Source organism: Canis lupus, chromosome 3 (assembly GCF_003254725.2).
Source record: "Canis lupus dingo isolate Sandy chromosome 3, ASM325472v2, whole genome shotgun sequence".
NCBI lineage: Eukaryota > Metazoa > Chordata > Mammalia > Carnivora > Canidae > Canis > Canis lupus.
This window is the reverse complement of record NC_064245.1, coordinates 87,534,297-87,548,482: the sequence shown is the minus strand read 5'-3', so window position 1 is coordinate 87,548,482 and position 14,186 is coordinate 87,534,297. Positions and strand designations below refer to the sequence as shown.

General features: G+C 42.2%; 1 protein-coding gene across 1 annotated transcript in view; it reads right to left on the bottom strand.

The window, feature by feature from the left end:
* Positions 1-14,186, bottom strand: part of ADGRA3 (adhesion G protein-coupled receptor A3) — a 121,138-nt gene that overhangs the window by 77,131 nt on the left and 29,821 nt on the right. Inside the window, exon 2 of the mRNA XM_025437227.3 lies at positions 9,663-9,734. Coding sequence (XP_025293012.1) covers positions 9,663-9,734 — 72 coding nt within the window. The remainder of the gene's footprint in view (positions 1-9,662; positions 9,735-14,186) is intronic.

Below are 14,186 nucleotides of genomic sequence, written 5' to 3'. Positions count from 1 at the left end.
CTGAGCCAGACTCACTCACGACCTTGACCCACTGAAGTCACGAATGGTTTCCATTCATGTCTCAGGGCACCTGATGTCAAACTATGAGCAGAAATTCTTTGCGACTTCTCTTGTCCTTCCCTTCTCCCTTCTCTACCTAACAATGGCCACACTGCCCCTTCCACGTGTGACATCTCGTTATCCAGAGCGATGCACACAGAGCAACGCCCACGACAAACCACCTCACGGGATCCTTTAGGTATGGCGCTTGATCAACCTCCATCCAGATTTTTCAGACACTGTTGTTTCAGTAACTTGGCCAGATTACATGACCCTGGGCCAACTAAACCTAGGGCCTGGGCTAGTGGGGGAAGAGACAGATTGAGACAGGGAATGGTCATTTCCATGGGTTTAATTAAAGGTCAAGAGGTCACCCCAGAGCCCTTCTGCTAACCATGATTTAGAAGCCTGTCTAGGGGGCACCTGGCTGGCTCAGTCGGTAAAGCAGGTAACTCTTGACCTCAGGGTCATGAGTTTTAAGCCCCATGTTGGCTGCAGAACTTACTAACTAACTAACTAACTAACTAACTAACTAACTAACTAACTAAGAGCCAGTCTAATGAAGCCAAAAGACAGGAAAAGAGAATTAATGCTGAGCCCCTGAACCCAGCCAAGCCTGAAGTCTAGCTCTAACTCTCTGGGTTCCTCTGTTACACCATCACTAATTTCAGCGAGTTGTGTCTGTCCCCTCCTGTCCCATGAAGATCTCACAATCAATCTTAAGGGATGGGACTCCTCCTGCAGATAAAGAAACTCATGTGCAAAAAGATTATAAAATTAGGCCAAGTTCTGAATGGCCAAACCACAGTTCAGGATTTAAACACATCTTTCTGACTGAAACAGCAGAGATTAACTAATAGAATTTACACCTAGATCAAGAAGGAGACAGATAAAGCAAACAAGCCAAGAAGTTGGCCACAGTTATATCAAGGTTCTAGAGAGATCATCTTTCAAACTCTCTGCATGTTTGATAAATATCATTAAGTCAGAAAAAGTTATTTTACGTGGGACTGTCCGGTCTTCCAACTTTGGGCAAAAGCCATCTACCTCTGCCTCTTCCTCACCATCATCACCCACACACAGTGCTTGCTGGTGTCCTTGCTTCCCTCATCCTCTCTCTCTCTCTCTATTCATTTATTTCCACTCTCCATTTAAAGTGATCTTTCTGGGTCACCTGGGTGGCTTATTCATTTAAGCATCTGCCTTTGGCTCAGGTCTTGATCCTAGGGTCCTGGGATCGAGCCCCATGTTGGGCTCCCTTGCGCCTCAGAGTCTGCTTCTCCCTCTGACCTTCCCCCGTTTGTGCTCTAGCTTGCACTCTCTCTCTTAATAAATAAAAAATCTTAAAAAAAAAATAAATACAGGGATTTTCCTAAGCATATATCTGAACATGTCTCGGTGCTGGTTAAAACCTCCAAAAGCTCCAGTTCCCTCAGAACGAAGCACAAACTCTTTAAGGTAACTTGCAAGCCCCTCCATGGCCTGGCCCTCTAGCCTACCCTAACTCTGACTTCCTATTCCGCTCCACACCTTTCTTTAACGCTCATCCAGCCTTTTTCTCTTTATACTATGAGTCCTATTTCAAGATGTTTCTAGAAAGAGTCCTATGTCTCTCACCTCCAGACGTTGGCACATGGTTGCTCCGTCCTTGACACACCCAATCTTCCCCAGCATCTATCCTCACTTCCATCCTGGTGTTCTTGCCTGACTAACTCCTACTTATCCCTTATGTCTTGAACAGCATTCCATTTTCCAAAGAAAAATATCTCTGAACAACAGGGCCCTGTACTTTCCTTGCTGTGACCCTTGTCACTCACTACTGCTGTTTAAAACATCTTCACTGACAGACGGGCAGGGTCCACGTCCATCTATTCAGTGTGAGAGACAGAAACACGATACAGATGTGGAAGGACACTGCTATGATCTGGATGTTTGTATCCTCCCCAAAAAAATTTTTTTTAAGATTTTATTTATTTATTCATGAGAGACATACACAGAGAGAGAGAGAGGCAGAGGCACAGGCAGAGGGAGAAGCAGGCTCCATGCAGGGAGCTCAATGTGGGACTTGATCCCGGGTCTCCAGGATCACTCCCTAGGCCAAAGGCAGGCACTAAACTGCTGAGCCACCCAGGGACCCCCGTACCCTCCCAAAATTTATGCAGAAATCCTGAGTCCCAAAGTGAGGGGATTAAGAGGTGGGGCCTTTGAGGGGTGCTTAGGTCATGAGAGTGGAGACGTAATGAATGAGGCTGACGCCCTGTAAAGGAGACCCCAGAGCCTCCTCGTGCCCCTCCACCACGCGAGGTTACAGCCAACTAAACACGGATCTCTCACTGAACGATGAATCTGCTGGCACCTTGATCTTGCACTTCCCAGCCTCGAAACCTAAATGTTTGTTGAAAAATAAATGTCTGTTGTTTGCAAGCTACCCTGTTTATGGTATTTCGTGATAGCAGCCAGAGTGGATGAAGACAGATGATAAATGGATAAAAAAAGTAAACCATGGCTAAGAGATAGAATTACGTTATTTGACCTTCACTACAAAAATCTTTTTGGTAAATTACAGTTAGCTACAAAATCATTACGATATTCATAAACTCAGACAACACAGAGGCGGCTGCATCTCATTCATAACCACTTACATTTCTTAATAAAGGCAGAGGGTCATGATGCCTGCAATTGACCTTCAAGTAATTCAGCAAGTGTGTTTATGTGTTGGCATGTTCCAGTATAAAGGAAAAAACAAAAAAAAAAAAGACAGCAAATCATTACTAATTATTCTATCTGGGTAAGTAAATTGGTGATATAGGAGATTATTACAATATTCTTTAAATTTGTCTGTATGTTTAAAAATTTTCATAATAAAAAGTCTTTCTTGTCCCCAGTTTTTATTTTTTAAATTTATTTTTTTATCCCCAGCTTTTTACGTCTAAGGAAGTATAATTAACCATGGGGCCTGACCTAAAATAGTCCCTATCTCCCCCTGGCCCAACTGATCCCAATCCTACACCTCAAAGAGAAATGATATTTTGGGAAAACATTCAGTCTGCATATTCTTGATGTGTACTGGATAAGCAAAAAAGCTCTGAGAACAGAAATATATGTCAGTTTCATTTTTTTGAAACATATGTTTCCCTTTTCAGATTTTAACTGCATCTACAACAAGAACTGATTTAGCTAAAGCAGTACATAAATTTGTGGCTGATGATGTACTGCATGTGTTTCTCCATTATACTTCTCATGAATAACTGAGTACTGTAATATGATTTAAAGATACACTTTTCCTTTAATAATAAAAACTCCTTGACATATTATATAATACTTAGTAATAGCCATATTAATCAGGTATTGCCAAAAGATATTTATAGTCAGATTTGTTCATTTAACATCTCCCCCTTCCCTTCCCCCAATCACGGCTTCCCTTGGGAACAGGAGTCTGACTTCAGGGTCTATCGCTAAGTCTAAATATGTTGGATCATTAAAACAAAAATGAAAAAGGGCAGAAGGACTGCGGAAACAAAATTAAAGAGTATGTTAATAGTTCTTGGAAAAAGAACAAGCTCCTTTAGAAAAGAACACCAAGTGTATCAGAAGAGATGCTTTTCAAGGATCAGAAACTTCTACTCAAAAAGGCTTCGACGATCAAGGAAATTCTCTGGCATTAAGGGAAATCGAGACGGACGGCAGCCTAAGGTGGTTGGCGCCGACCATCTCTCAGGGCTGCCCTTCTCAGAATGTCAACTTGGCCTTCAGGCTGACCCTTAACTGTGATGGGATACGCCAAGGCCCACAGATCACCTCCAAGCACAGAGTCATGACAAAGAGTGGATTTCTTCTTCCTGTAATTCCTTAGGGGCCAGGAAATCTTCCTCGAAGCCCCAAAACTAAATACTCCCTCATCACTCTGAGTGGCTCTGACAATAGGTAGACCCATCATTTGGGATGAAATAGAAGCTGGGAGTCCAACACATCGCCTGGTATGACATTTTAATGTCGGTAATTAGATTATACAGGAGTGTCACCAAATACTGACAAATCATACCAAGAGTCACAATACTCTAGGGACGCCTGGGTGGCTCGGTCGATTGAGAGTCTGACTCTTGGCTTCCGTTCAAGTCATGATCTCAAGGTTGTGAGATCAAGTCCCACGTCAGGCTCTGCACTGAGTGGGGTGTCTGCTTGAAGATTCTCTCCCCTTGACCCCCCCACCACCACACACATGCTCGCTCACTCCCTCTCTCTCTCTCTCTCAAATAAATCTTAAAAGAGAGGGAATCACAATACTCTAAAATGAAGGATGTGTGCACCCAGGCTTGTCTTACTGTATCAGAGAGAGAGAAAATGAATCCCCTTCAGAAGCTATTCTTCAAGTCAGAAGAACCGCCAGGGACAGCTTGACCTGCAGACCTCCTTAATCTCTGAAGTGTATTTGCTAGTTAATTCAACCCGGCCAGCCCTTAATGACAAGGAAGCCGATTCAAGGGGCACTGGTGAGGCGAACTGCAGTCCCCTAGGGAACGGTGGAACGGTGGAAGCCGGCGCGTAGAGCATGCCGCAGGGACACCCTCCTGGGAGGGGAGGTGGTCGGTGGCTATCCACCGCCTGCTCTCAGTCATTGGTGGAGGGTTTCTGGGGCGGAGGGGAGTGGCTCCCGCCCCAGTGCCGGAGCCCAAAAAGCTCTCGGGTTCACATGTGGAATACCTAAGGAGAGATGCACGGGAATGACCAGCCATGAAGGAATAAAATCAGCTACACACTGTTTTTCTCAACTAATTCTGAAAAATTTGAAACTGATGTCATTTACAAAGACCTTAGGTCACTTATTTGGCTAGCTACGGCTTCAGTCCAGAGCTCAACGTGAGTAGCCCAAACCCTTCGATGTCACTTACTAACAATCAGTAGTCTCCTATAGAAGGAGCACTAACTACATCTTTGCAAACAACCCCATCGCTTTGCTCAGCAAAGAGCCATTCCGCTGTTCCCCTGGGAAACACACAGCCCCTCCAGGGCTATGTGACCAGTTCTTCTGCTCTTATATTGCACTGGGTCCTGGGAAATTTACGGGTTTGCTTCTTCTCCAGGAAAGCGGCCTCAGAGGCCCTTTGCCCTAGGATCCAGAACCATATGCTGGTTTTATTCCATGCTGTCTTTCCCCATCCTTCCTCTAAACCCAGTATGGATGAGAAAGCAAAGACAGAGATCCTTCTTAGGGACCCGCCAGCATAAAAGCTCTTTCTACACTCCTTCTAACTCCCCAGTGAGCCCACAGAATGTGTATTTAGAAAAGGAGGAAGATTCTCTTATGTTACCTTTACTCAAATTTCTTTTCTATATTGGACTAGGTAGGACTTTTGGAACTCAATGGCCAAAAATGGAGTCCTTTTATCTGTGGTGTCATCCCTTCCATGGCAGAGTAATTAGGAACAGTCAGGGAAAACACACCTTAGTGTATCTACAAAAATGCCACATCATTGTCGTAGGATGAATTGTGTCCTCCAAAATTCCATATAGAAGCCCTAACCCTTACTCTTCCCTCCAAATGGGTGGGACTGTATTTGCTAGTTAATTCAACCTCTTTAAAGAGGTAATCAACTTGAAAGGAGGACACTGGAGTCCTAATCCAATGTGAGCAGTGTGACTTCCAAATGTGGCCAGAGGAAATGTGAAAACACACACACACACACACACACACAGAGAGAGGAAAGACCATGAAAAGACACAGGGAGAAGACGGCCACCTATACATATAAGTCAGGGAGAAACGCCTGGAACAGATCCTTCCCTCATGGCGCTAGATTAAACCAACCCTGCCAGTGCCTTGATCTTGAACTTCCAGCCCCCAGAAATAGGAGGAAATAAACGTCTGTTGTTTAAGGCATCCGGTCTTACGGTATTTTGTTATGCCAGCCAGAGCAGATGAACAGAACCACTGAATTCACACAGCTTGTGTCTGATGCAGAGAGAGACCAAGACAAAGTCCAAAAGTCCCTGGAGAGTCTTGGAAGAGAAGACCCCTAGAGATTTCACAGATAGCATGACGAGGTCCCGAAGCAAACTAGAGTCCATGAGAAGAATCCTACAGTGAAGAAAATCACAGAAGGATACAAAGTAGAGTTGACAGCCATAAAGCAAGGACAAGATGGTCTTTGTATATGGTCACAGGAAGGGGACAGTGGGACATGGAGGCAGAGCAGGTCAGTTAGATGGCCTGCAGAGAGGGAAAATGAAAAGGGCTATGGCAACAGCAGAAAGCAGGAATCAAGAGATTACTCCAGGAGTTGATATGGAAATTACAAAATCCACGGAGCCCTCAGCTTCAACAGTAGTGCACCAAATCAGAGAAGAGCAAGGCAGGAGAAAGTGTAACTGTGAGAGAGTGCTGGGCTCCAGGGGAAGGCGGCCCCAGTCCCCTCCTGTGCCTTCCTCCCCATGACCCTGCACCAACAGCCCGCCTTCCATGCCCACGGAGGATGAATGGGGCTGAGGAGACCTTCACCAGCGTTTGGACATGAACTCCCAAGCAACTGGCTGTGGGATCTCTGTTTTACCTAATTCCCAGAGCACAAGACAAACCAAACACCAGGGTGTTTCCGCAAGGTGCCAGCCACCCCCAGCAATCAGGCTCTCTCAGGCCGTTCCAGCCGCTGGTCCCAGCAGGAACGTGGAGCTCTATCTGAGCTCATGCTTACAGGCAAAGGCCCTACTAACAGGCCACTTCCTCTGGAACTCGTGCTCCCCTGTCCTTCCTTCTCAAAGCCAGAACAGTAAGAGCCTCACCATATCCTCTCTTTCTCTTTCTTTCTGAAGTGTGCCGTTCTCCCACGGAGACAGCATGGGGGGGCAGGTCCCACCCAGGCACGCATGGCCTCCCTCGCAGAGGCAGTGAGGCCGAGACAGAGGTTTGGGCCTTGAAGGGTCTGAAGGAAATGCTGAGCTTAGGGTCTGCTGAAGTAAAAATGTTTCCCAACAGAGATGGCCCAGGTCCCAAAGTCATCACTGGGGTCCTAGTCCATTTATATATGGACACACACTCATATGTGTACATGTATGTATGTGTGTCTAGCTATCTATCTGTATCTGTGGTCCTACAAAGGAGATGAAGTGTCCTGGGATTCAGGTATAGACAAGCCCCAGCTGAAAACAATCACAGTAGCATCTTAGTATCACCTAATATATTTGTGGCAACCTAGTATGTTTCTCATGTATAGGGATTTATCATCAATAAATGATGGAGAGCTGGTCAAAGACCAAAATGAAATTAAAAAGCAAAGGTAAAAACTATAGTAATTCACAGCATAGCATGTGTTGTCCATACTTTCAGCTCCGTTGTCCATATTTTTTATGATGTGCATGAACAACCACAGTAACTCTAGTGGCCAAAAAGAAAACATGTTTATAAATACAACAGACACCATTGACACCACAATGTAGTCATCCCTGTCATCCTTCCTCTGGAAAGAAAAGATCCCACCGATCCCTCAGTCATTAACCAAGCACGTACTCAATGCCTGACAATGAGCTACATGCTAAGGCTGTCTGTCAACCACAATGACTTTTTTCTTTTTTTTTTTTTAAGATTTTATTTACTTATTCATGGCAGACAGAGAGAGAGAGAGAGAGAGAGAGAGGCAGAGACCCAGGCAGAGGGAGAAGCAGGCTCCTCACAGGGAGCCCAATGTGGGACTCGATCCCAGGTCTCCAGGATCATGCCCTGGGCTGAAGGCAGGGCTAAACCACTGGGCCTCGGGGCTGCCCTACAATGACTTTTCTTACAAGAAACACGAAAATCGAATGGGAACACACGGCCTCATGTAATGGTAACAGTCCAGAGGCAGTCATGCTTAGGCAAGGTCCTTTCAGCTTGCCCTCTGCTCACCATGATGGGCTCTACCCCAGGCTCTTAGAGTTGTCGGCTCCAGCCCAGGCCAGTGGCAGGACGGCTTCTAGACCGCACAATCATCCGTTCTGAGGACAGTAAGGAAATTCCTTTCCCAAGATGTCCTGAGCAAATCCTTACTCAGTAAGTGATGGGTGCCCACTCCTCAACCTGTACCCATGGAATAGGAGTGAAGGACTCGCCTCAGCCTAGTTAGGCCTGGCGCAGAGGTATGCCCAGCATCCTCTGAAGCACATGGCCTATGTGGAGGAATAGTTGAATGAAAACAGAAGTGAGAAAATCTGAGAATTAAACATTGCTGCACCAAGAACATTCTACATGTGCATATCTGCACACACATATGTATATATTTATGCTTGCATATGCATACGTATGCAAACTTCAATGTACTGCTACTTTATGTATGTAAAAATGTGCTATTTTTATATATGTTTTTTATATATATGAATATATGTGAAAACCTAACTTTCAAGACTTTTGATTTAAGAGGCTCATGGTGGCTCAGTTGGTCGTCTGACTCTTGATCTCAGCTCAGGTCTTGATCTCAGGGTTGTGAGTTCAAGCCCCGTGTTGGTCTCCACGCTGGGCATGGAGCCTTAAAAACAAAGACTTGATTTAAGACATATGCTCAATGAAAAGAACAGACATATGTAAAAGGATAAATAAACTCTAGGTATATGTTTAAATAACACATCAGTGATCAAAGCAATAACATCTTAGGGAGTCTGACTGTAAAGGCCACTAGGTAAAATGGTCAAGGAAAGACCACACACAGAGAAAGTGCAGCAGAGTAAAGAGACTAAGAAAATAACAAAAATCTGTAATTCAACAGAAATGGGGAGGCTCCTTTTATTACCTAACATCTGAAATGTTTTTGTAGGGATACCTGGCTGGCTCAGTCGGCAGAGCACGCAACTCTTGATCTCAGGGTCGTGAGTTCAAGCTCCACGCATGGAGCCTCCTCAAAAAAAAAAGAAAAAGGAAAAAGGAAGAATGTCCTGAAATGCTATCCTAATAAATGTATGGATGATAAGGGAATTTGAAACGTGATCCTGGCTTATCATTCATAATACAAGCAAATTGAATATCCACTGTGTCAAATCCAAAGCAAAAAGATAAGCACTACTTATATCTGATCATAAACACAACTAGACCTAGTTTCTAAGCAAGACAAAATGATCACATGCAAAGACATCTGAATAGAATATCAAAGTCTATCCAAAAGTTTCCCTCCTTGAGGTGTTTAAATTCTACTGAACTGTTTTATAAGGCGCACCCTTCATGACAAAACTTCAAAACAGCATCTATGCTCCAAAAGCCAGTGACCAGTAAACCATGATCCCCAGCCTGCTTTGCAAATAAAGTCACCTCCACTTTGACTCATTTACTACTTATTGTCTATTGCTGCCCTCCCACAATAAGGGCAGAATCGGGGCATCGTGACACCGACCATATGGCCCACAAAGACTAAATTATTTACTATGTGGCCCTTTACAGAAAGTCCGCCAACATCTAATTAGCTAATTGTTTCTTGGAATTAAATTCTTGAGGTTTTTCATAATAAAATGTTGGGAAAAACTCAGATTTTTTTAATCTGAAAAGTCGGGAGTTTAGTAACAGACTTACAATAAAAATACAGTAAGTATTCTCTTTCAAATAAAGCTCATAATAAATGAAAAAAATTCAGTAAGTAAAATAACAATAAGATATAATAAAAAAATACTCACAGTCTTTCAAGGAGACTTAACCCAGAAAATGAGCCATTCTTCAGCTCGGATATTTTGTTGTTACTCAGAATCCTAAAAATGACAGGGGGAAAAATAAAGTAAGTTGCAGAATAATATATGTACACCATCAGTATCAAAATAGTTTAGCTCCTTATTTTTAAACCTATGAGGAATCCCAAGAAGTCATTTATTAGCCAAATAGTTTTTGAGATGCCTGACAAAAACAGGAGCTTCTTTCTCCTTCTTTGAGAAACCACCTAAAATAGCTCGCTCACTCATCCTGTCACCTCTTAAATCGTTCCTATCACATATGACTACAAACTTTAAAGTAAAAAAGGAGAGAAGCGAACAGAAAATAGCTCTCAAGCTCAATATGAAAAGAATGCCACGTACATTTATATAATTAATCAACTTATGTAAGTTGAACACTTATTTTAAAAACTAGAAATTTAATGGAAGAATGTAACATGCTCTAGAAAATACCGATCTTACAAAGAAACAAAGCATCCTCTAGATATATGAATGCTGAATATTATCTGTAATTTAACAGTATACAAATCTACTGTCTGTGGGAAAGTAAGCTTTTGCACACCCTCCCATCACAGTATCTATCTCATGTATCAGGACAACGTTCTTTAAGATGCGACCTGACAACGAGAATTTATCGAAAGAAGTTGCAGTCAAGCCCCCCTGTGTTAGGACTTGCCTAAGAAGACAGTACGTGTACATAATCTTGCTTCTTGCTTCCTCTCTAGGCATTGGAGCTACGTGCCTTTAGCGGCTAAAGGACCCATAACGATTTCCCATAAAGAAAGTGGAAAGTGCTAAAGCTGCCTGATTTGGAGGAGTGAGGGCAAGGAGATAAGAAAATGAAAAAAAAAAAAAAAAAAAAAGGCAGAGAGGAATTAGGTTAATGGCCCCCAAGGTTACACCAGCAAATGCCAGAACCAGATCACAGATCCAGAAAAATCTCTGCTCCAAACCTCACGTTCAACATATGTCAACATAGGTCCAGAGCCACACCACTGGCCTCATGGGCAGCAAGTTCTCCATCACACACTGTGCTGTACTTTGGGGGCACCCTTCTCACTGGGTACAAAGTCCATGGTGCCCCCTCTCTCCCAGGCAGCGCAACACAGAAACTCCACATATGTACAAAGAACAGAATGCCTCTGGGTCCTAAGAGTCCAAGTACTCATTTTATCTACTTTTATTATTCTAAAAGAAGACCTCTAAGTATTTGTCCTAAAACAGAAATAGCCATTCGACATCTGATTTTCTTTTGATATAAGTGAAATTAAAAAAAAAAAAATCCCTGTTCACGCAGATCTACATTTCAGAGCCTGTTCTGTGGGATGATTATTAGCAGCTTCTCAAGTCAAGGATGCCTGTGTCTCAGGCTCAGCTCGATTGCTTGCACGCTGCATTGAACTTGGGCAAGTCACTCCACCTCTCTGTAAGAATTCCCTCATTCATAAAACAGGAAGAATCATATCTGCCTCATAAACACCAGAAAGAAATTACAAAATGCATGACGTTCTCAGTGAGTATTCATTAAATTACAGACTCTGTTTCCTTGGTTCTAAGACACACATCCTCCCCCATTTTAATGTTTCTTGCAATCCAAGCATATCGCCGCATAACTTTCTGTCTCTCCCCAAAGCTGTTGCTGAAGAAGGACATGGTGTCAACCACGAGGACCAAAAAAAAAAAAAAAAAAAAAAAAAAGCCATGGTGGTCAAAAGCAGTACAATTAAAACACAATATCATTTTCTCTGATCAAAGTTACAAAGGTTTTTACAAGTAAGGTGGTCGGCTTGGGCAAAAAGCAAACTCAAGTCTCGTTCACAGCCACCAAGGTCACTGAACTAGGCTTTCCCCAGCAGCCCGGAGCTGTGGCGTCAAGAGCCTCCCACCTTGCTGTCCAAAGCATCACTCCTACAAGTCACCGAATCTGACAAGAGGTATATCCAGTGGCTTATTTCAGCATTATAGAAGACGAAGAGTGAAATGATGGTACATCCAAACAAACCTTCATGCATCCATTAAGAAAGGATTCTTTCAAAGGAAAATTCTTACACTCAGTTCAGAAAGCAAACAACAAAACTGACATCACTAATTGAAAAGAATCTATGCGGAGATCAAAAAAAAAAAATAAACACAAACAAAAAAGGACAGGGAAAAAACACATGCTAATGGATCAATATCCTCATGATGAGGCTTCTATTCGTTTCTTATTCTCTATAATCTTATAGTATCTTTAGGAGTATCTAGCAGACAACTCTTATTATTCAAATATTTTTCCAGCTGATGATAAACACCAGAATCTTCATAATGAGGTAGAGTTTGAAACTGAGTTAATCTTGCATATAATTGTATCTTAGAAATAAACACTGAAGGAATACTTCAAGCTTTGAGATTAAAGACTCACGCTTGTTTATATTCAAGAAATGTATACTATGTACCAACACTTTGGACATCACAGGCAGTATAAGTAGGCACTAAAATTGAAGAAGGAACAATGGTGTTGAGATCCAGAGCCCAGGGTTTTAACGGAGACCCAGCAATAAATGATTTGGGCCACTTCTCTAGTAAGATTCAATTTCATCACTTTGAAGATAGGAAAAAAAAAAAAAAAAATCCGACCAGAATGACCATCCAGATCCCTTCTAGCGTCTTTTAATTTTCTGCTTTCGTGTTTTCATGAACAAAACTGAACTTTACGGCAACTTTACAGAGAATTTATCACCGATAAACCAAAAACTAAAGAAACAAAGGAAAAACCACACAATCTAACAGGTAACAGGCTCAGCGACATGAGTACCCTGTGTCTGAGTGAAGAATGATCCCCAAATATGGAAGGAGCTTATGAAAAACTGTCAGGACGCCGGCTGAATTACACTCAGCATTGCTGCAGCAAAAGGACTGTCACTTGCTCAGCCATAAAGGCTTTAGTACAATAAATGATAGATTTTATTGAGAAGAGTAAAAAGGAAGACATTTCATCACACTTAAAAAGTTATAACTGTAACCTTAAAAATACAGTTTACAACCTCATGTTAATATATTCAGTCTATCCATTACTTGGTTGTGTTTAAGGATTTTGTGCAAGAAAACAGGATAGGAATGAATAAATCTTGTCTGCAGACAGTTTTTATACTCAATTTTGAGACTGGGGCCTGTGGAGCTAGCGAATGCATAATATCATGTATCATTATAAACCGAAAACCCATTCTAATCAATATTTTTGCTGACATCTTTGAAATTTCAAACTTTCCAGGAGGTAACTAAATGAAAAGTATAAAACTTGACCAAAGTTATAAAGCTTATGTATACCCATTTCTGTTCTATACTAACGATGTTATAACGCCACCTGATGTATAGACAATGCTTAGGAACCCTATTCTGAGTTCACGCCTCTTGAATTTAAACACTGTAAGAAGACTTTGATACCCGTTGCTACATTCAACACAGTGTCAAGTTAGTTCAATATATCATTTATGCTGAAACATGAAAAAAGGAGGAAGGCTTGATGTAGACATGCCTTTAAAAAAAATCAGAAGTTTATGGAGCAGGAAAAAAAATAAAAATTAAGTATTACAAGTTCTCAGCCACTTGCTTTTGCAAGTCCCAGAATGGAATGCTATTCATAGCACCCACACCCTGTATAGCAGAAGGCATAGAATAATTTTCCTTTCGAGAGGAATTGAAAATATACTTCAAGAGCTTTAAATATTCAGATCAAACGTTAGGAACATAATTCTCGAAGGCGACCCCTGGAGAGGAGAAAATCAGAAAACAATCAAATAGGGCTCTTGTCGTGGTTTGAACAGTGGTCCTCCAAAAGATAGGCCCACCCAGGACCTAAGACTATGACCTTAACAAGAAAAGGATGTCTGCAAATGTGATTAAGTTGAAAGGTGTGGGATGAGATCATCCCCAATTAGTGGGGGCCCTAAATCCAATGACAATGACAAGTATCCTTGGAAAAGAAAGGGAGAAGACTAAGAAGAGAATGTCATATTTAAAACAAGGGCCGTCTCATAGAGACAAAATAGAAAATGAAAGGCAGACAGATTTAGAAGCCACAATAACTAAAGATTTTCTACAACTGAGAAAAGGAGTAACCAGGACTGTATTTTTAAAAGTTTGATATTTTAAAAATCATAAGCAATGTTAAAAGATAAACAGCAAATACTTTCAACTACTACCAAAAACAAAGGCTTCATTTCCCAAATGGATTAAGAGCTCTTTAAAAGAAAAAGAATCGGGCACCTGGTTGGCTCAATTGGTTAAGCCTCTGCCTTCAGCTCAGGTCATGGTCCTGGGATGGAGCCCCACATCAGGCTCCTTGCTCAGTAGGGAGTCTGCTTCTCCCTTTCCCTGTACCCCTCCCCCACTCATGCTCGCTCGCTCTCTCTCTCTCTCTCTCTCTCTCAAATAAATAAATAAAATTTAAAAAAAAATCCCCAATAGAAAAACTAGCAAAGGCCATAAAAGGACAGTAAAAGTAAATATGAACAG